The sequence below is a fragment of the Micromesistius poutassou genome (assembly GCF_964030765.1).
Source record: "Micromesistius poutassou genome assembly, chromosome: 23".
Classification (NCBI taxonomy): Eukaryota; Metazoa; Chordata; class Actinopteri; order Gadiformes; family Gadidae; genus Micromesistius; species Micromesistius poutassou.
Genome location: NC_140293.1, coordinates 5,469,555 through 5,491,388, shown reverse-complemented (window position 1 = coordinate 5,491,388; position 21,834 = coordinate 5,469,555). Strand labels below are relative to the sequence as shown.

At 50.7% G+C, this 21,834-nt stretch overlaps 2 protein-coding genes across 2 annotated transcripts in view; one reads left to right on the top strand and one right to left on the bottom strand.

The window, feature by feature from the left end:
- LOC311368737 (zeta-sarcoglycan-like) overlaps nucleotides 1-15,870 on the bottom strand; it is a gene marked incomplete at both ends in the record, with an annotated part of 19,744 nt that extends 3,874 nt beyond the window's left edge. The window contains 4 exons of the mRNA XM_084487522.1: nucleotides 757-803; nucleotides 4,620-4,721; nucleotides 7,517-7,708; nucleotides 15,832-15,870. Coding sequence (XP_084343648.1) covers nucleotides 757-803; nucleotides 4,620-4,721; nucleotides 7,517-7,708; nucleotides 15,832-15,870 — 380 coding nt within the window. The remainder of the gene's footprint in view (nucleotides 1-756; nucleotides 804-4,619; nucleotides 4,722-7,516; nucleotides 7,709-15,831) is intronic.
- Nucleotides 15,871-16,916: 1,046 nt separating this feature from the next.
- LOC311368528 (dynactin subunit 6-like) lies at nucleotides 16,917-19,546 on the top strand. The gene is made up of 7 exons (XM_084487330.1): nucleotides 16,917-16,973; nucleotides 17,300-17,364; nucleotides 17,443-17,548; nucleotides 17,663-17,751; nucleotides 17,889-17,936; nucleotides 18,455-18,597; nucleotides 18,834-19,546. The coding sequence occupies exons 1-7, from the start codon at nucleotides 16,939-16,941 to the stop codon at nucleotides 18,930-18,932; spliced, it is 585 nt and encodes a 194-aa protein (XP_084343456.1). The 5' UTR covers nucleotides 16,917-16,938; the 3' UTR covers nucleotides 18,933-19,546.
- The last annotated feature ends 2,288 nt before the right edge of the window (nucleotides 19,547-21,834 follow it).

The following is a 21,834-nucleotide window of genomic DNA, read 5'->3' as shown; positions in this document are numbered from 1 at the left end:
TGTCCTCCGGTGACACCACACCACCTGGAGTTTGGTGGAATCAGATTCAGCCGGCAGTGTGCGGTGTATTTAATTATTCATGTGGAGCAATGGCTCAGCAACTCCTAAGAAAAAACCATCTCAGTGGAAGTGGTTTTCTTTTAATCTAGTCTTGTTGCTGCTACACCGATTCAAGACGGTGCACACGCTGGACGAGGACAACGGACGCAGTCGGAAGTCGCCAGGGCTGTGCGCTAGAAGTAGTGAGTAGAAGCATCGGGGGGGGGGGGGGGTGTACGGATGTGTAGGATATGAACCAGTGTGAGCCTGTCAGCATCACCGCTGAACCCTAAAGGACGCAGAGCCTCCGCTCTGACACTGTGTCCGTCTCCCCGGGCGGGGGGGGGGGGGGGGGGGGCGGAGACCTCACATTCACAAGAAGATCACACCTTTTTTCGATTCTCGAAACTATCTTTGGGCGGAAGCGCGCCGGCGTCGGCTTATCGCAGTGCGGCCGTCGGTTGATGAGGGCAAACAACAGACGGAGGGGGAAAGAGGAAAAATCAATCCTCCGCAGCAGAGTGTGTGTGGAGTGCCGCGCAGTGTTTCTATATGCAAGCCGGTACTGATCGTAGCAGGGATAAAGTAACATCAGAGTGTAGTCAGGGCCAGGGGGCAGACTATATGGAGTCTCATTAAGTCTGTTTAAATGTGCTCCGGGCCCAGCTGGGGGTCCCCCCGACGGCCTGGGCGGCGGTGGTCGGACTTTATTCTTACTTTGTGTAAATGTGCAGATGAAGGCCGGAGGGCAGTGCGTAGGAGTTCTTCAGAGCAGCCGCGATAAAAAATGAGTAAACAAAAAAACATGAAATGAAAATAAGGAACGATTGCAAAGCTATTCCACCGATTCAGTTTTTTTTTTGTGTGTGTGTGTGTGTGTGTGTGTGTGTGTGCGTGTGTGCATATATTTGTATTTTCGTTACACGTTAACGTGGCACGGCTCTGTGCAAGGGATCGATAATTATTTTTAGAACAGAGATAGCAGCTATTCGTGCCGTAGGAAGTTGGAAGCCTCCGGCTGGCTCCCGCCGTGGCCGTCCTCCCATCATCGACAGAAAGACGAATAAAAATCACAAAATTAACGGCAAGAATATTCCATCCATCCCCGAGACCTCCCCCGAACCAACAAGGTCACCATCTGTAAAAGCTGCCTGAAACGGGGAGGATTTGCATGATTAAATGGGAACGCACTCTGACACCCCGCGCGAACACAACAACACAACGCAGACGGGTTGTCGGTTCATTTCCCACCCCTCCCCACCCCCGCCCCCCCTCAGCCTGATCACATTATTATTCGCCGGGTGCGGGTGCCCAAGCGCCTTTCGGTAAACAGCGGCGAACGACTCGTGAACAGCGTCTGTCAGGAGGGCTGATGAAACACTGTGGACAATGCTCGCAATCTCCCGCCAGAAACATCTTGCGTGTCAAATATGCAACCCCCCCACAAAAAAAAAAAAAACTCCCCTGAGCCGATTTTAATTTAATACTTCGCATCTTTGATACCGCCTCCCTGTTGACATCCAATATTGGCCGCGGGGATTTTATGATAGCATATTTTAACCGCCTCCCCTCCCCAAGCAAACCCCCCGCCGACCCCCCCACCCCCCCCCCCCGGCGCGCCGGTCGTCGCTTGGCGCCTCAGACGACTCCGACGGCTTTCCCCCCCCCCCTTAGAAAAAGTAGGGAGAAAGAAGGAGAAGAGGAAAAGGAGGTGACGCACGACATTTTTCCCGGGATAAGCCCTGACGTCCCAGCCGGGACCTCGCTGGCGTTGATATCGCTTATGGACCGTCGTGCGTATCCGCAGCTGTCACGGAGAGCGGCTTATTGATCGGCGGAGGATATCCGAGCTCCGACTCGTAAGGCGACGGCCCTTCCTCTCGTCATACGCGCCGTAATCTCCCCCCCCCCCCGCCGCCCCCCACAGCCCGCCACGAGCCCCACACACGTCGCCTCAGGTGGGGGGGGATATCGAGCCAGCGTGTCACATGACCCGCTCGTGCTCTGTGTCTCTCTGTGTGTGTGTCTCGCTGTGTGTCTCTGTGTGTGTGTCTCTCTGTGTGTGTCTCTCTGTGTGTCTCTGTGTGTGTGTGTGTGTGTCTCTGTGTCTCTCTGTCTCTCTCTGTGTCTCTGTGTATCTCTCTCTGTCTCTCTATGTGTGTGTCTCTCTCTGTGTGTCTCCGTATGTCTCTCTCTGTGTGTGTGTGTGTGTCTCTCTCTCTCTCTCTCTCTCTCTCTCTCTCTCTCTCTCTCTCTCTCTCTCTCTCTCTCTCTCTCTCTCTCTCTCTCTCTGCTGTTCACAGATAAGGGTGCCCTTGTGCAGCTGGTAAAACAACACAATAAGGGTGTCTGCCTGTGTGTGTGTGTGTGTGTGTGTGTGTGTGTGTGTGTGTGTGTGTGTGTGCGTGCATGCGTGCGTACATGCAGCTTCGTTCTCAGGAAGAACGTGAAGCAACGCGTTTGGTTTTGACTAAACGATATTAGAAGTAATGCCTTCCCTCCTTTTAATCGCACGCCTAAGAGAAGTTGCACCCGCTGATGCCTGGCGTCGTTAATTTAAACAAATGTCCCGTTTCAATCAAACCGCAAAGTACCCAGAATAGTCGTCACCGCAATGAAAAAAAACATTCAATCTGGTTCAGCAAATTGCGCACACTTTTCCAACCCGCAACCGGGCGACCGCGTTTGGAAGCCAAACCAACGAATAAAAAACGGAATAAATCTCGTCTTGAATCTCGTCTCCGGGCGCGGGGATTGCTCTCCTGGTGGCACGCGGCTAATCACTAAAAGAAAGTCGGAAACGATTTCCGACAACTGCGGCACGCATTATTGGGGTGAAAGTAGGTATCGGAAATAGAAGGAACCAGGACAAAGCGGTGGAGCTGTGTTGGTTAATCTACGCCACGTCGGAGAGGGGAGAGGGGAGGAGGGGGGAGAGGGGGGAGAGGGGGGAGAGGGGTGAGGAGAGGGGTGAAGGAGGAGAGGGGTGAGGAGGAGGGGGGAGGAGAGGGAGAGGGGTGAGGAGGAGGTGGAGGAGGAGGAGAGGGGTGAGTGAGGAGGTGGAGGAGGAGGAGAGGGGTGAGGGAGGAGGAGGTGGAGGAGGAGGGAGAGGGGTGAGGAGGAGGAGGTGAATGAGGAGAGGGGTGAGGAGGAGGTGGAGGAGGAGGAGAGAGAGATGGCAGAGGAGGGAGCGGAGCATGTCTGTGAGGAGGGGGAGGAGGAGATGGGGGGGGGGGGGGGTTTATGGCGTGGGTGTTGATTGGAAACACGGCGCGGCGGCGGCGGTCTGGGCGCTCTGTAGTGGTGTGTAATCTCCAGTAGGGCTGCGTGTGCTCTGCACGTAGCCAGGCAGAGGCTGCCCATCAACCCCCCCCCCCACCCACCCCCCCCGATGGAGGCCGATAGATAGCGCGCCGCGGGGAGGAACAACAGGAAATGAAGAAGAGAACGCCCGCCGGAACGAACACGCCATCTGAGGACGGGACGGTGTCGCTGTCAGTGTGTGTGTGTGAGTTAGTGTGTTGTGCACACGCGCGTGTGTGTGTGTGTGTGTGTGTGTGTGTGTGTGTGTGTGCATACGTACGTACGCACATACGTACGTGTGTATGTGTTTGTGTAAGTATGTATGTAAGCATGTATGTATGTATGTAAGTATGTATGTATATATATATATATATATATATATATATATATATACATACATATATAGACGGGCCTGTGTGCCGTGTGAGACACAGTGAGATGGCGAGAGCGAGAGAGAGAGAGAGAGAGAGAGAGAGAGAGGGTGGAAATGCAGGTGGAAATGACGTTCTATTTTGTTATTATACGTTATATTTGTAATAATGTAATGCTTTGGCAACACTGTTTACCACAACAGTCATGCCAATAAAGCTTTTTGAATTGAATTGAATTGAGATGGGCGAGTTAGAGAGAGAGAGAGAGAGAGAGAGGGGCGAGAGAGAGAGAGGCGAGGGAGAGAGAGAGGGGCGAGAGAGAGAGAGAGAGAGAGGGGCGAGAGAGAGAGAGGCGAGGGAGAGGGGAGAGAGAGAGCGAGAGAGAGAGAGAGAGCGAGAGCGAGAGAGAGAGAGAGAGCAAGAGCGAGAGCGAGAGCGCGCGCATGCGCGCGCGAGAGAGGGGCGAGACAGAGAGAGAGAGAGGGGCGAGAGAGTAAGGGTGGAAATGCATAGGGCGATACATCGCAGCTCCTTCCTGGTGGCGTTCCCGGGGGGGAACGGAAGCGAATCACGTGTGAATCACGGCTCCTCCACAGCCCAGATCCCATCAGCTCATCTCTGCTTTTCCTATCGTTTTTCTTTGGGCGGAGGGACCATTGACCCGTCCGTTCATGGGGAGCCGTAATCTGCTCCGCCCGTAGGGAGCATATTAAGGTTCCCCACGAACGGACGGCTCTTATCCACCCGGATCAGAGGCCCGGACAGATTTGGGTGGGAAATCCGGCCCAATCTGGCCCAAAATAGGCAACACTGGAGGTGGGTTTGTTCTTGACACCCAATCTGGGTGTTGCCAGATTGGGACATCAGGGTGGGGTGGGGAGGGGGGTGGGTTTGTTTCTGACGTACCCTCCGGGACTGGATCTCCTTCACGTAGAGCGGCAGCAGGAACTCGGAGAAGCCCTCCAGGCGGATCCCGTCCTGGCTCAGCTGGAGGTTCCCCATCCCGCTCTGAGACACAGAAGCACAGCGAGTCCGTCAACAGCGACGTTAACCACGGCGTCTACGGGCGGCGCGTGGCTCAGGAGGTAGCGCGTAGGCCTGGGCGATATGGCTGAAAGACATAGCACGATATAACTTGATCATATTGATCGATATCGATAGCTATTGATAATTTGAATGACCTAAAAAGACTAGGAATTACCATGCTGGATTTAAACACTTAATATGACCTTCCACTGTTCTTCATTGATAAATACTCCAATGTTGATACAACAATGAAAAAACACTCAAATATTGTAAATAAGTATGGAACCGTGTTTGTGTAACAAACCCAGCTGCTAGATCCGGTGGTCCAGTCTCTTATCGATATATATTGAACATGTTTTATATTGATATTGATCAAAAGTCTATCACGATACGATCATTTATCGTTTTATTGCCCAGGCCTAGTAGAGCAGGTGGGCTGGTAACCCGGAGGGTTGCTGGTTCGATCCCCGTTCGATCCCTCGATCCCCTCCTCCTGAGTTGAGTCTGAGCGTCCCTGAGCCAAACTGCTCCCGACGAGCTGGCTGTCTGCGTGGCTGACTCCACCGTCGGTGGGTGAATGTTTGCATAAACGGGTGAATGTTGGGCCGAGACTGTCGAAGCGCTTTGAGTGGCCACTGGTTAGCATAGCGCTGTGTACATATACAGTCCATTTACCTTTCTAATGCATTTGTTTCATTTCTCCATCTTCTCCTCCTCCCTCCATCCCGTCGCCCGCTCACTACGCTCGCCGCTTCCTCCCCAGCCGCCCGAGACAGCGGTTGTCGTCGAGGGACGTCACAACAAAGGGAGCGAACGCGCACAACACATGCGCCACACGCACACGCCACACGCACACACCACTCAAACAGAGATTCTGACGGGAATCGTTGTGACATTTAATCACAGGAGATTCCCGTCCCGTGCTTCTGGGAAGAAATGTCACGCAGCGGCACTGGACCGTGAGCGGGGGGGGGGGGGGGAGAGGAGACGGCAGGTACGGCGAGACGCGCTCGCGAGCCGATTGATGGGTAGGTGAGCGAAGTGACAGCGCTGCGCCCTGGACGGCCGAGCGACGGAAAAAACACTGAGAACACGGATTAACGCCGATCGCCGATAGGGCGACTGGGCGGTTGGCTGCGGTCGCGTGGCGTTTGATTCGCCTTCGGATCCCGTTGGCGGAGCGAGATGAGATCGACGACGAGAAACGCGGCGGGGCGGGGACTCACCGGCCGCCCGGTGTAATGTTCCGACCGATAACCATTAGTGGCACCGGCAGACATGAAATCAAACAACAAACAAAACACACACACACACACACACACCCCTCCGTTATTATGAGCCCGGTGGGAGGGGGGCATTGATCTGTTATTAGACCGCTGGGTCCTCCGTCCGGAGATGGGGAGGCGGGTGGGGGGCTCCACAGGGACTCCGACCACGAGGAGGTCTTGTGACGCGCGTTACACACACTGATGAGGGAGGGAGAGAGGGAGGGAGGGAGGGAGGGAGAGAGGGAAGAGGGAGGGAGGGAGAGAGGGAGGGAGGGAGGGAGAGAGGGAGGGAGGAAGGGAGAGAGGGAGGGAGGGAGGGAGGGAGGGAGGGAAGAGGGAGGTTGGGAGGGAGGGAGGTGGATCGTGGTGGTGATAGGGGTGGGTGACCACTAGAGATGGTCAGGAAATTCATTTTTCTCACGAAAGTGTTTTAGAGTGGTTTAGAGGGGGGGGGGGGGGTTGCTTGTCGCTGTGCTGGTGAAGGAGTGCACGGGCGGTGTTGGTGTGAGCAGTCATCCAGAGTTTGTTGACAAAATGGTAGCCTGCGGTGGCTAAGGCTATGGCGCTGGATAGGTCACAGGGAGGCTGGGTCCTGGCCTGTGAGATCTCCCCCCCCCCCCGTCTCTAATGCCGCACCGCATCCAAACGGGGAAAACTGGATCTCCTTATTGAAAAGAATATGGGTTGGCCGTAAAATACAATTTATTATTCCCTCTGCGTATTAAGGTCACGTTTCGGGATTCCATTTCAATACGTTACGTAAATCTACACTTGACCTATATAAACGGCGCCCAATATTAACCTCTTGATGCAGTGCCCTTTGTGAATCTTAGCAATTCAATTTCAGGCATTTTCCAACCCCGCAAACATGCAAGCTGCAGGAGGCAAGCCCTGCAGCGCTTTATCTGTAAAGTAGCTTTCTCCATGGGTCAATAACTCCCGCCGTTGGATAAGAAAAATACCAAAGCCTAATTGTCTTCATTTCGGGTGTGAATCCCAGCATGCCGAAAACCAAAAGCGTGTTTCAGCTTGTTGTGGAGTCGGGGTGCACAGTGGTCAAAACGTTATTATATTTGGTTTGTGTGAGTGGGAGTGGATGACGGCTGAGTCTGATTGGACTGATTGGTGCTGGGTGAGGCTGCACACCTGTTGGCACATTGATTGGTCAACAAGCCGTCATCCACACACACACTCCCACGGCGTTATCGCAGGCGTTCAGTACCTCCACCTCATCTCAACCCAGCACTGCGCACTGGCTGCAGCGCGCTGCAGCTAGGGTTGCCAGATTTGGGCCAGGGAAATCTGGCCCAGCCAACAAAAATAAAAACGCCGCCAGCGTGCAGCCAAGGTTGCCAGATTGGGCGGGGAAATCTGGCCCAATCTGGCGACACTGCCCGTCCCTTTAAACCCCCGACATTGCTCGCCACGTCGTCCGCACTGAAGACCCACCCAGTGGCCGAGGGACCAGTGTTCCCAGTGTGCCCAGTGGACGGGTGCTGCTGTACGTACCGTGGACAGGTTCATGACCTTGATGATCCACACCGTCAGCGCCAGGTTCACGATCATGGTGACCAGGAAGAGCAGCAGCAGGAAGTAGAGGCAGCGCTTCCTCCAGCCGCACAGGCCCACCGTGTAGACCACGTCCCCGGGGCCCGGGGCCCTCTGGAGGTGCAGGCTCTGGGCCCCGGGGATGTACTGCTCCTGGGGGGGGGGGGGGAGGGGAGCAGTGAGGGTGAGGCGTCTCGCTCGGGGACGCACCTCGACATGCGGCGGTCTTAACTAGCCGACCTTCCGGTGACCCGCTCCCAACCGTCTGAGCCACACGGCCGCCACCTGGACGGCGGTGACGTGATGCACGGCGTGAGACGGGCCGGCGTCGGCGGTGGCGAGCGTGCTCCGCCCCCTCCTCGGCCGCATCACCGCAAGTATTACGTTATTTTCCAATAACGGGGGAAAGCCCTCGGTTTATGAGGTCGTTGGTTCTACATCGACTTATCGGCTGACATTTTGAGCCGCGCATCATCGGGTCTCAAACCTCACAGGACACAGAACGTTATCAGGGACGCACACACTCACTCACCAACGATTGAATATATGGAGGGGTAGGATCAAATGTGTATATGTATAAAGTCATCGTCCGATAAAGTGACTTTGCAGATGGAGTCTGCAGTGTGACGCTCTGAGATTAGAACTAGGACTCCTCACTGCAAAGTAAAGACATCTATAACAGTAACAGTGGATTCATGTTCCACACCACAGCATTAGATCAGTTCTGGTAGGCCAGTATGTACGCAACCAGAGAAGTAACCGTTTACTGTGTGATACTGGTGATTGGGCACAATTAAAAGCAAACGATCAGATATTGAAGTGAAGGGTGAGGATGAACATCTGTGTTCATCCTTGAATGACAATCCTGTGTGGAAAAGAGTACAATGGCATTAGTGAGAGCAGAACTGTAAAAACCGCAAGCATAATTAACATTTACGCTTTATTATTTACAACCAGGAACCAAAAGTTGTTCCACTGGAATGGAGTGCAGAGCGACAGATGACAGTGGCAGTAAACAAGTATACGACTCAATAAAACATTCATAAAACAGCCGTCACCAACATAATGGGTGAGTGTGTGGGTGATTTATTTATCCAAAGAACACGGAACAAACCACTAAAAGTTGTGCTTTATCATTGAAATTATTCGCTTGGCGGAAACGTCTTTTCGGTGATTATCATCCTGGGGTTGGTTCGTGGGTATGGATGCTTTTGGGCACATTCATATAGACATGGCTCACAGACACACACACACGCACAGACACACACACACTCTCAGAATCTGAGCGAAAGGCAGAGTGATCCATCATGTACCGGTCTCCACGGACAAGGTTATCTGAGTACAGAGTTTTTTCTAACATGGTTACCATGGGCGCTGCACTTCAAAGCAACGGCGTCCTTCCTTCACACGCCGAGGAAATGAGACGACACGTCGAGATCCGTGGCGGAATCTGTTGCTCATCAGTCACTTTCAAAAAGTGAGTTGGCATTAAACCGTCTATTTATAGTACGGCTAATTAACACTCATACACGCTGGGGGAAAAAAAAAAAAAGGCATTAGCGAACAACCTGTAACTGAATATCAATCAATATCAATTGAATTAGCTCCGCGGTGAGAGAGAATCCCACGACTGAGCATACTAAATGACAACAAACCCATCTATCAATTACCTAAAGGTCACTTTTGATGCAATAACTTTTCTTTGATAACAAACCAAAGCTTCCCCTGCCCACTGCAGGCTCGGCGTACGTGCATCATTAGCAAGTTACACAGCAACCTTTAAACAAAATGTTTATTTTTACCCTCCTTGTAAGCCCTGGCTGTCTCCCTGCCTCATGAGAATCCCAGCCAGCACAAACATTGTCCATTCCAAACCTTGATGCTGAGACAGCTTACACATGGACACGAGACCCAAAGCCCTGATTCTGTCAAGGCCCGGTGATGGGAGAGAGGTGGGCGAAGATTATATGCCTCCGTGCCCATTTTAACCCCAACAGCGGGGGGTCCATTGTGTGCCCGCACTGGACCCAAGCCCAGGGTGGGCTAGCTCTGCGCTCAAAGAGCAAAACACTACAGTCTGTGTCCACTACACATGCAAAATAGTGCAAGTGAATCAGACGACATTAGAAACACATTGTTCTCTACCACTCCACATATCAACCATTAGTGAGTGAGTGTGTGTACCTAACGTGTGTGTTCTTTGTGTTATGAGACCCGATTGTGATTCTAAAATGTAAAAGTTACGGAAATATATTGGTAAATATACCCACGGCCGGTTCTACACTGAATTGCGCCCTAGGCGAGACCCCCTCCGAGCGCGCCCCCCGTAGATTACGGGCTGGCGCAAATGTTGACGGCGGGGGGGGGGGGGGGGGTGGGGGGCGCGATCTGGATTATTGACGGGGCGCCCTAGGATATTCATGTTTAATAGACATGTTTCATTTGGGCGCTCCCAACACATTTTACCGCCCTAGGCGATCGCCTAGTTCGCCTATGGCAATCGCCGGGCCTGAATACACCCATATATCAATCATCAGTGAGCGATTGTACGCTTCCCCAAAGTGTGTGTTCTTTGAGGTGTTAGACCCAATGATGTGAGGCCAAAAATATAAAAGTTACGTTACGGAAACACGCCACTCATTCATATAGACATATTATATAGTACATCATTCATGTAGTATATTTCATCCATATATCAACCATCGATGAGTGAGTGTAGTGTATGCGTCCCGAAAGTGTGTTCTTTGAGCTGTGAGCCCCAATGATGTGATGCTTAAATGTAAAAGCTTGCTCCCTGATCCGAGATCGGGGGGGGGGAGACGTATATGTGAGCGCATGCGTGTCTCCGGCCGCTGTTCTTCAGCCAGGCGGGACCACAGGGTGGCGGGCCGTAGCAAGCATGGCCTCGCTCTCACCATCCAGCCGTCGATGCAGATTATGCTGCATGGCTAATAAGCCAAGGGGGTATCTCACGGTTCAGCCTGAAGAGGAGCCTAAGAACGCATGGGAACACCCCCCCCCCCCCCCCTACACCAACACATCCAACATAACCCTGAGTCCAACTCATTCCACATCAAAGGTTTATTCAAACCCCGGTCTGTCGATAGCGCAGAGCCCCACTGCTTGGTGGGTATTGAGCTTCGTGACAACCCTGAGCTCAGTGAGCGGAACAGTCTCTCCGTCCAGTGAAGAAGGTGACAGGACTGCCCTCTAGAATCACAGTGTGACTTTAGGAATCGATAGATGGAAAGACAAAGCGTCCCCTGGCTTTGGCCGAGAGCGGAAAAATAACGAGCCGCACATACGTGATCTGCCAACCCATCTAAGTGCACGTCATTAATAATGTGTGTATGCATTTAACTAAGCATTGCTTTTAATTCATGTGTATATGCAATTATTAATGAAAGCTGTTTTTTACATTTTTAATATCGACCCGAGCTCACAACTCTTTTTACGCACTTAAGCAGGTATATCCTGACGCAAGGCCTTTTATCGGCCGAACAAGCCCTAGTTCTCAACCCCCCAAATCAACCAAGCGTGCGTTAAGTTCTAAAAAACTGCAGGGAAACTGCAGACCCATCCAACAGATACACAGCAGGACGCTAAACGAACGTGGCAGCGTTCACATTCGGTCCGAGTAATATTAGCAGACAACGAGCATAAATAATGCATCCCGAAGAAGAGGCTTCCGCTTCAAAAAAGGGCTTCCTACGACTCCTCCTCCTCCGTAGTGGCTCTCCTCGAGAACCAGCGACTACCTGCACTCTTGACAGCCGGGGTCAGACCCGTCACTCTGGGACAGACGTCTCTCCGTGGGATGTTTTGACTCGGGAGCCTTCTCAGCCTGGCCCAGAAATGTCAGTGATTCCAATCTCGCCGCTCATATGTTTAGACGCGGGGGGGAGGGGAATGAGCAGGGGGGAGGGGCGATGGAGTACTGGGAGCGGGAGAGACCCCGAGGGACCCCTTTCTATTGGGTGAACCCCCCCCCTTCCTTCCCGGTTGCTTTGATGGTGTCACAACCTGTTGCGCCAGCGTTCCCACGGTTGTCGTTTAACACGAAGGGGCCTGGTGGAATTGCCTCTATGCACTCGCCAGCGCCAACGACGACAGGCCTAGGCAATCTTATCTCGAGTGGCACCAAGACATTCGCAATTACCATAGTAACGCACATCGCCTCCACGCAACAGAAGGATGTGATAAGACCATCTACGGGGGGGAATCGATACTATTTCACACTAAAATAAGAAACATATGGCGCACAACCAAAGCTCGACTGCCAAGACGACCTATTTCTAATCCACTGTTGCTAGGGGGGAAACTTCACTTATAATTTCTATGGCAACCCAGCGTTCCCAGCCACCGGTTGATCCTGCTGAACGTGATCTCCTTGCAGAGTTTTTAATGCATACATTACCCGAGGCCAACCCCCCCCCACCCCCCCCGAAGCCTGCACTGCACTGCACAGACGGCCCAAAGGGGAGTGTGCGTGGCACCAGGGGAGGAGGAGATTCCATCGCAGGTGTCGTTCCACATCGGGCCGGTCGCAGGCGACGCGCCACGGCACGAGTTGGCGCCGACAGGCGTGGTGCACTTTGCACTATGCCTGACACGCACACGAAGGGGGTGGGGGGTGGGGTGGGGGGTGGGGGGAGCGAAGCTCGTAGACACGGCGCGAAGCGAACCAGACAGTCCCAAAGTACAGAGTGCAACGGCAGAGTTAAGGATTGCAGGTCGCGTCGCTTGGAAACATCAATGCGGCAAGCCATCAAAACGCGGCTCTTTCAAAAGCAGCCCGTGCGTTGCGGGAAAACAAGACATGTATCCTCGATGTTGTTGTGGTTTTTGCTGTTCCTGAGAGAAAAAAAAAAAAAAAAAGGACAAAACATCACCCCCATCCCACCGCCCTTTGAAAGGAAACCCATTCAATCGCTTCCTACAGCTGACTGTATCTGACAACTCCTGCCTCGTAGCCCACTCTATTCAGAGCGTATTCCCATCGCTTGCTAACTTTTATCTCGGAGCAGTCATAACACAAAGCTGCTCCACGGAGGGAGGCAGTGGGAGGAAAAAGGTTCTAGAAGTGTAACTACTAGTGTGCCTACAGCGCTTCTATAACGCATGCACTGGGTTTGCATGAACAGGCTACCTTGTCTCCCTCGCCTTCATTAATGAATGTGTCCTGAGATCAGTCCGTTCCTCTCCAGGACTCACACTTCAGGGACGCCGGGGAAAGGGTCTTCAGAGCCTTGTGAACGTACACTACACTACAGAGAGAGCCAGCGCTTGCAATTACCTAGCAGTCCTTTTCTTTTTTGCCCTGCCAGCGAGCCTCATCTTCACCAATTACCGACGAGGAGGAGGAGAAGGAGGAGGAGGAGGAGGAGGAGGAGGAGAGGGGGTGGGCGAGGTGCGGGTTTGGGGGGGGGGGTGTGGGGGGTGGGGGGGGGGTGGATCAAACGCTCAAGCGATGCTGCAGCGGCAGCAAAACATGGCCGAGGCCGGCCGCTTAATGAAAGAAAATGAGACGTTCATCGTGTCTGATCACGTTAATCAGCGCCATCGGCGGAGGCTGCCTTGCTCGGCGGTGGTGCGGATGGGGGGTGGGGGGGGGCAGTGTGTGGGTGTGGGGGGGGGGGTTCCCATGAGGCTGGCGGTAGAAAAACATTGGATAGAAAACGACACGTGCGTTAATGACATACATATCCCCATCCTTCTCCCCCGCCAACGCCCCCTCCCTGTGCTGCGTCCCCCCCGCTGTTAAGAGACACAATAGCCCCCCAGCTCCCAGCTCTCAGTGGGGGGGCGGGAGACGAGGGGGGGGGGGGGGGGGGGCGGCGATGGACTGATTCAGGCCAGCGGTATGACACATTTACCAGATCAGGTGTTCCCATTGTAATCGAGCGTCTGCTTTCATTGTTGTTTGGCGGAGGACGGGGTGGTGGTGGTGGTGGTGGTGGGGGGGGGGGGGGGGGGGGTGACAGTAGCGCGAGAGGAGGACAACAACCAAGAGAATCCAACAGCGGGTGTGGGAGGGGGAGGGGCGGGTGGCCGCGACGGCGACCAGCCAGGCACTAGTGGTGTGGCCTGTCGGGGGGGGTGGGGCCCTTTCATGCCGCGGTTGTTTTCCTTCAGCGGCGGCAGCGGCGGCGGCGGCGGCGGCGGGGAGGTTTAGCGGCCGGCCTCTCAGAGCGCCGCCGGCGTCCATCACGGTCGGCAGGCACTGAAAAGGCACAATCCAATTGAGGTGGCTCTGTCTGCTGCGGGGGGGATGGGGGGACGGGGCGGGGGGGACACAATGGGAGCGGGGCGCCCGTCGATGTTTTGAACTTTGCTCGTGTGTGCGCCTGCCCTTTCGCCGTCTCCGCGGATGGCGGAGCACTTAGCGCGATGTCGAACGCAGGCGAGGACGGACACCAGAGCGCGGGAGCGCAGAGATGAAAGATCTCCATTAAGGTCACACCGCTGAAAGGGTCTCTCTCTCTCTCTCTCTCTCTCTCTCTCTCTCTCTCTCTCTCTCTCTCTCTCTCTCTCTCTCTCTCTGAAGGGGAGCTCTCTCTCTCTCTCCCTCTCTGTTCACTCTCTATCTCTCTTTCTCTGTTCATACACTGAAGAGGGGATCTCTCTCTCTCTCTCTCTCTCTCTCTCTCTCTCTCAATCAGAACATGGCCCCTGCGGCGATGTTCTCCACATCGCTGCAAATGTTTTGCTTTCGAGATTGACTTCTCCCTGGAAAGCCTCAAAAGATGGACGCCAGCCGTCGACAACAAAGAGAGTACGGCGGGCGAGGAGAAGAAAGAAGAAACGCCGCCACCTGCAAATTAATCAAAGCACAGTGGAAGAAAAATGAAAAAGACTGCATCCAGAGACTGCATTGTACCCAACACGTTTTCATCCATTTCAGTGTAGGATTATACATAAAAAAAAAATAATAATACTCACGTTCAATATGTACTTATATTTAGGATTCACTGACACCCACACTGCTAGTGGATATTGGCCCCATGCCAGCGCAGAATATGGTTACTGAAATGAGCTTCAGCAGGGCTGGAGGGTGACCTTGTAACAAACATGTAATTGGCGCTTATTTGACACAAGGGAGATATTTGGAGTAAACAATGACCCAAAACAACTGATAAAACCAAGCCGGCACAGTGGAAATTAGCCCAATATATTTGGCCTATTCGTGCCATATTTTTAATAAATCACCAGCTTGCTGAATTTCCCATGTTGTGGGTATATTTTTTTTTTTAAAGGCAATTTTGGAGGTACATAGACACTTGTGCGTTGTACTGGCATCATGTGATAATCCCTAGTGAGTCTTGAGAGCCAGCAGGGTCTTTTAAGAGCGGAGACTAGGGATGCAATTTGCATTCACTCTCTCTCTCTCTCTCACACACACACACACACACACACACACACACAAAAATTCTCTCTCACACACTCTCAAACACACACACACACACACACACACACACACACACACACACACACACACACACACAGTCTAGTCAAGACTCCCAAACGCCTCTGAGGGTGATCAACATTACACTTAAGAAAGGTTTATCATTTATAATGGCCCCTACACACATTTTTTCAATTTGCTGACGGAAATTATTTATGGTCTGCTAAGATGTTGACTCGACCCAGTTCATAACGCCCAACCATTAACACTTGTAATCATGGATGGATAGACTGGGAAAGAGTGGGTTTGCTGTGTAAGCAACCGACACCAATTTGTTCCAGCCTTGAAGCGATTAGACACGACACATTAATAAAGACCGATGCCAATAAGACCTGTCAGAATATTTAAATAATAATATCACAATTGTAAGATGTGTATCCAGAGCTGATCCATCTCACACGAATGACCCCGTTGTCATAAGAGGATCACTCATGAATGAATGAATTAATGAATGAAAGAGTGAATGTTCTGGGTGGATTTTGATCCTGCTATACTTTTCGTGGGTGAAAATGATGGGTCAACGTTGCACCTGTTGCGTTCAAGGCGCACCTTGGAAGGCGCCTATTTTGGGGGGAAAGTCCTTCAACGAATACATTTTCCTTTTTTCCTTTTCTTCATATTTTCTAAGCAGACTTTGCGATTAAAATACACCACCACTAAAAACGGTTTCGGACATTAAACCACAACAAACAAACGTGTATGTTCTCGGAACTTAAAAAATAGCTATTTTTCCGCATTAATCAATCAAAATCACACTTTCAGTTAAATAAACGCGACTTAAACCGTCAGAAACTGTCGTGTGTAGTCCTACCTTCAGGGTCTCGATGTCCAGCGTGGTGGTCTCCTCCATGTTACTGGTCTCCCCTCCGCCTCCGCTGGACTAAAAGTTGCCCCTCGCTGATCGTCGATAATGAACCCCACCAGGGGCATTCTTCTGGAGCCATTTTGGAAAACAATCCCCAATAGGACATCCAATCAAAGCGCGTAAAAAAATAAACATTCTTTTTCAAACCAGGTGCGTCGTTGAGGAGTTCGTCCCGCCGCGCGCCTCGTGGTGGTGAGTGGGGAGCGCGCGGCCACTGCCAGGTGCGTCCGCCGCGCGCGCGCGGCGCGCCGTCATCAGAGGATCGGATGCTGACGCCGCGCGCGACACCCCCACACTGTTCGCGACAACTCGCCGATAATCAACGCGTCGATACAATTACAAACACTTTTGGTGTCCCGAGGTGGTAGTTTTACCGTTCACGTTGGGCACGACGCGGTAAGAGGTGATTGTCAGCCCGAAATACGCGAACAACTCCCCGACACTCACTTCGACAGAGTGCGTGGGAAGCGTCCTTCGCTCCTGTCTCCCAACGCTAAAGTAACACGACTTGCATTTACAAAAGCACAGACAGTGGTTGATGACATAGTTTTAGCTCCCCGTTGTAAACTAATGCAGCGCCACAGAATTACAAAGATCTTTTTTTTTTATTTGCGTTATACTATTTTGGTTCACTGCAATGGAGATATCTATGGGTATTGCAATTATGTGATAGGCTGTTGCACCCTACTGGAATGATGATACAACTACAACTTCAACATGTTATAGGAGTATAGTGCAGTCATGTTAGTATGAGTGCTTGCGAGTAAACATGAATAATTTCCAAAGCAATATTTTAGTATTTTATGCTCCACGATTCTCCTCCTCCCTCTAGCAGTATCAGCCGTGTAAATATTATTATAAATACATATATTAGTAATTTAGTAATCATAATCGCTTGTGTGTTAAAAGCTTGTATGTGTTGCATTTTTGCAAAGTGTCCAGTAGGGGGCAGTAACTCTTCGCTGTTGTACTTCCAGACGAAAGCAATCGACCCTGCGACGGTACCAGTCTTAACAATCAATAGGGGATATTATTGTGAATCTTATTATAAGGATGACAGACCTCAACAGGCAAATTCCCCAAAAAAGGTAACATAACGATTACTAAACCCGTACCTTTTTAGATTTACGATCTCGCAGATTCCTGACTATTATGTTCGCAGATTAATTCTCAAATGATTTCCTTTGAGAGGTATTATGTAGCATTAAATCACTGTGGGGATCGCACATAAACGCGCGCCTTATTGTGTTAAATAGGCCTTATGTTACATATTTAACGATTCGCTGTGTAATGAGTCACTGTGAGTATACGATTTGATGGCAATCTGTGATGTAGCTGCCATTGCTATTTTCTGGCACAATGCTGTGTATCATTTGACTATCATTCAAAATGCTGTTTATTTTTTTTCTTCCAGCGCTAAAATCGCAACAGGGGCTGTCGTCTGCGTCGAAAGTGAAATACGAGGAGATGTGTCGATCGGTGAGCATCTGCTTTTGATCAGTTATACCAATTGCTCTGCTCAAAATGTAACGGTAACCATGCCCAATGCATGTATAGGCGCTAGGACGGTGGTCCATCCCAAAGCGAGGATCATAGCAGAGGCAGGACCAATCATCATTGGGGAAGGTAACTTAATTGAGGAGCAGGCCCTCATCATTAACAGGTAAGATATCTACTACAAATCCAGGGCATGCTAAAATACATAACCAAAGATTGAACCTATATGCTGCTGTCTACATTGTTGGTAAGAGTCATGTTTGTATTTTATTTCACTTAGTTATCCTGAAAACATCATGCCAGACACGGAGGAGGTGGAGCCTGTGACCATGACAATAGGAACCAACAATGTGTTTGAGGTCGGCTGTGGTATCCTTTTTAGACAACAAACATGTTTGCGTTCAACCTTGGGACGGGTTCACCACCATCTCACCTCAACACACTGTACTATAGAGTGATGGTGTCCCCGGTTGACTACGCTTGAATCTTTAACTTCTCATCCCAAGTATCTCGAGCACTGAACATAGGGGACAACAACGTCATCGAGTCGAAAGGTGAGTCACTTTACAGCAGTTTCAAAACATACTTTACGTGAGGTTGGGCATTTATGTCATGAATGAGCAGGTAGGGGGTCAAAGATACTGAACGTGGGGGACGCCTACAGGTAGACTGCAGACATTATTATTATTAATAATAATAATAATAATAATAATACCTTTTATTTCAGGGTGCCTTTCAAAAACTCTCAAGGTCGCCTTACAGTGAAGACAAGCAAATACAAAAAACAAATACAAAAAACAGGCAAATATAGTAAACAAACCCTTTTTTTTTTATTAACAATGCAACACAGTCATTAAATTGGCTTGAGTTTTGGTGGAGGTTCTAAAGGTGGGGAGAGACTCTATAGTACAGAACCCATGAGTGTTTGATCCTTTGGCTCAGCGGTCACACACCCCTCAGCCTTCAGACTAGAGACTATTGACCGGTACTCCGTGAAGCCATTTCCCTGTTGTGTGCCCGTTCGTAAATATTTAAATTCAGTTATTCCGATCTATTCATTCCCGTTCCTCAGCCGACCTTGGGCGGAACGTCAGCCTGACGAGCGGCAGCATCATCGGGGCCGGTTGCCATGTCAACACCAGTGAGGTCATCCCGGAGAACACGGTGGTGTACGGTGCCGGCGGCAAGCGGCGCGTGCAGAGCGAGAAGCCGCAGGTTCGAATCCCGCCGACCGCTCTCTCATTGGTGCCTGCCACGCTTCTGTTGTCGTTATTTCAGTTTATTCAATCTTTTTTTGTTATATAATATAATAATATTCTTTCTTGCTTTTATTTTGAAGCCTCAGACTCTTCAACTTGATTTCATCATGAAGATCCTGCCCAGTATTTTTTTTTTTTAAATGTAATATAATAATATTCTTTCTTTTTCTTTGTCTTACTTTTATTTTGAAGCCTCAGACTCTTCAACTGGATTTCCTCATGAAGATCCTGCCAAACTACCACCACCTGAAGAAGGCAGTCAAGGCCGGGACCACACCGGTCAGAAACTAACCCAGGACCGGAGACAGGCTGCAGTGATGCGTTCAGGCTTTATCTTCACACAAACTGCTCCCTGATCCATGCTAACTGTGTCTTTGTAGCATTCCTGTGTGTACCGCTGTTTGGGTACATAACCTTGCACTAGGTAATGTTTCACTGCTGCCATTACTCCTATTCCAAATTCGATTTCCTCACTTTTTTCTCGACAGACCACATTGATTTTCAGGAGGCGGATAGGACTTATTCTTCAGACCTTTAGTTGTTTAGCCGTAGCGTAATAGGCTATGTTTGAACGAAATTGATGGCTGCAGTGGAAATGTTACTATGGCTTCCTTTTCCTCTGCCATGTAAGAAAGGGCAAGCTGTTGTTTTAAGATTAGGGTTACTACTGATTTGCTTTATTGCTATCTAATGTTTGAAGGAAATACTAAGAGTTATGCCACATTTGCCAACAATGTAATAATTTTATTTATGTACGTGTTCACTTTATTGATTCGGTAGTTGACCGACATCTGACTCTCAAATAGAGGATGATCATGATAAACATGTTGTTACACCTCACCTTACACCCACCTGGAGGCGCTATCGAGCAACTCTTACCATCATGGTTTTGATACGTTTGTTTTTAGTCGGGTGATAACAGATTTCAATAAAACACAGACGGCAGAATTCCCCCCCCCCCCCCCCCCCCCCCCCCCCTCTATTATTGTCGTAGTAACTCAATATGATTAACATCCGTTTTGATACAGCAATCAAATATTCACTGATTCCAAGAGAACTAAACAGTTATTTTATATTCGAAGCACTTCTTTGTCACTTCGTGTGTATTAAAACCAACCAATAAAAGCCACGTAGCAGCACCGATCGGGTTATGAAAGGCTGGCGTCATCTCGATCCGCAGTGTTCACTTGAGGATAAATCTAATCATCCGGAAGAAATGTGACGCCTTGGAACAGGGCGTGGCCCGCGCGCGCTCGTATAACAGTCTGGTGCTTCCAAGCAGGGTGGGTTTGGTTGCCAGTCTGGTGCTCCCCAAATTGGGTTTGGCAAATTGGTGCTACCGGCGCACTGGGAGTACTGGTAAAGAGCAGGGATTACAGCTAATGGCCATGGGTGGGGTTGTGCAGATTGTGCAAGTGGTAGAGTACAATTAGACAGTTACTTTGCCTAACCCCCACCCGCCACCCATCCGACGTCCCTTAACCCCCCCACCACCCCACCCATCAAGTGGGATGTCCCATCTGCAGGGCACAGACCCCCTCACCCCCTCGCCTGTGTTTGCCCCAGTCAGAATCCTCCACTCATAATGGGTGACATTGTCTAACAGAAGATCATGTGGTAGCTATAGCTCTGCCTTTTACTCTATCCATTCAAAAACGCCTTAAAACGTGTGGCCTCCATCCAAGCATCGTGCTTAGTAAAAAAAAAAAAAAAGATTACACCACGCTGCTCTCGGTTGGGTTGGTGTGTGAGCAGGGTGTGTCGGTGGGGGAGGGGGGTGTTCCCTAGTGGTCAGTGTGTGTGTGTGTGTGTGTGTGTGTGCAGGGTAGGGCAGGGCGTGCCACAGTGGCTCCCTGCAGGAGGTCCGCAGCTGGTGCCGTGCAGCCCTGCCAATACTCATTTGAATGTGTCATGGCGGTATAGGCCCCTGCGTCGGGCCAGCATCGACCAGGGGCCTAATTATTTCCGTGCCAACGTGCAGCAGGGGCCCCCTCTGTTCTCTGTCCGGGCTCCTTTATGTTCGCACTTCTCCACCCCCCCCCCCCCCCCCCTTTCACCTTCCGTCGATTTTATTTTGGGGTGTGAGTTTGTCTCTTTTTTTCTCCGTTCTCCGAAGCGTCAACGCAATTGACTCCGGAATGACACGAGGGAGAAACATCAGGCGCGGCTGCAGAGTGACAGTCACCTCACAGGGAGGGAGGGAGGGGAGGGAGGGAGGGAGGGAGGGAAGAGGAGGAGGGAGGGTGCGGTGTCTTTGGGTTTCTAATCTACACGGGCTTTGTCTTTGTAGTTTTTTTTCAAACAATAATGTCAGCAAGTTGTATTTTGGAAATGCACACAGGAAGTTCAAACGGTCTATATCGGGAAGGTGTTATGAATAGCCCTCCACCGCGCCGCCGTGATTGTTTATTAAATTAAATCGGGCAGCTGCCGCGGTTACATTAAAACAGAAGGAGGACGTTCGTCGCGCTGGATTGTCTCGGACGGGATGCGTAAGGCGCAAAGAATGGTCGACTTTATTCGTTTTATTCAATAGCTAATATGTTACACATTCATTTCAACGGAGGGTAGGCCTACAGGGAAGTGGTCATGTATTAGTTGTGTATGATTAACTATGTTCATATATATACAAATACTCTTAATTAATTAAACATTTGGTACGTTTCAGCAACAATAATATTGCCATCAACAATTGGCAATGTGCTCATTTAAAATGTGTTATTTGGTATACGCAACCATAGCCTAAAAGTAAACTAGCCATTAACCCATGTTGGACAGCAGTAGGGCACATCCTAGTGCATCCTAAAGCAGGGTAAACCAGTGATTAAAGATCCTGTGTTTGATGCAGGGTACCTTGGTCATGTTCTCTCCCAGTCAGACGGGTATCAGGCCGCTCCGAGCAGGCCACCTGGTTGGTCAGTTGGAGATAGAGGCTTTGTGACAGCTGCCCTTTGCATCTCGGCCCACCTTTGAGAAGTGAAGCGTGACCTATAGAACTCAGTGGTTTCCGTTGCATTTCAACAGAAAGTATTAATTTCATCGCAGCGGGGAAGAGGGGGAAAAGACCAATGACACTAAGATCTCTGACTTCGACAACGTCGTCATAAACATGGCGCTGTATCGATTGAAATGGATGCACTGTGTGGCTACTCAATGTTAAGATAATGCTATAATAAATAACGATAAACACGTC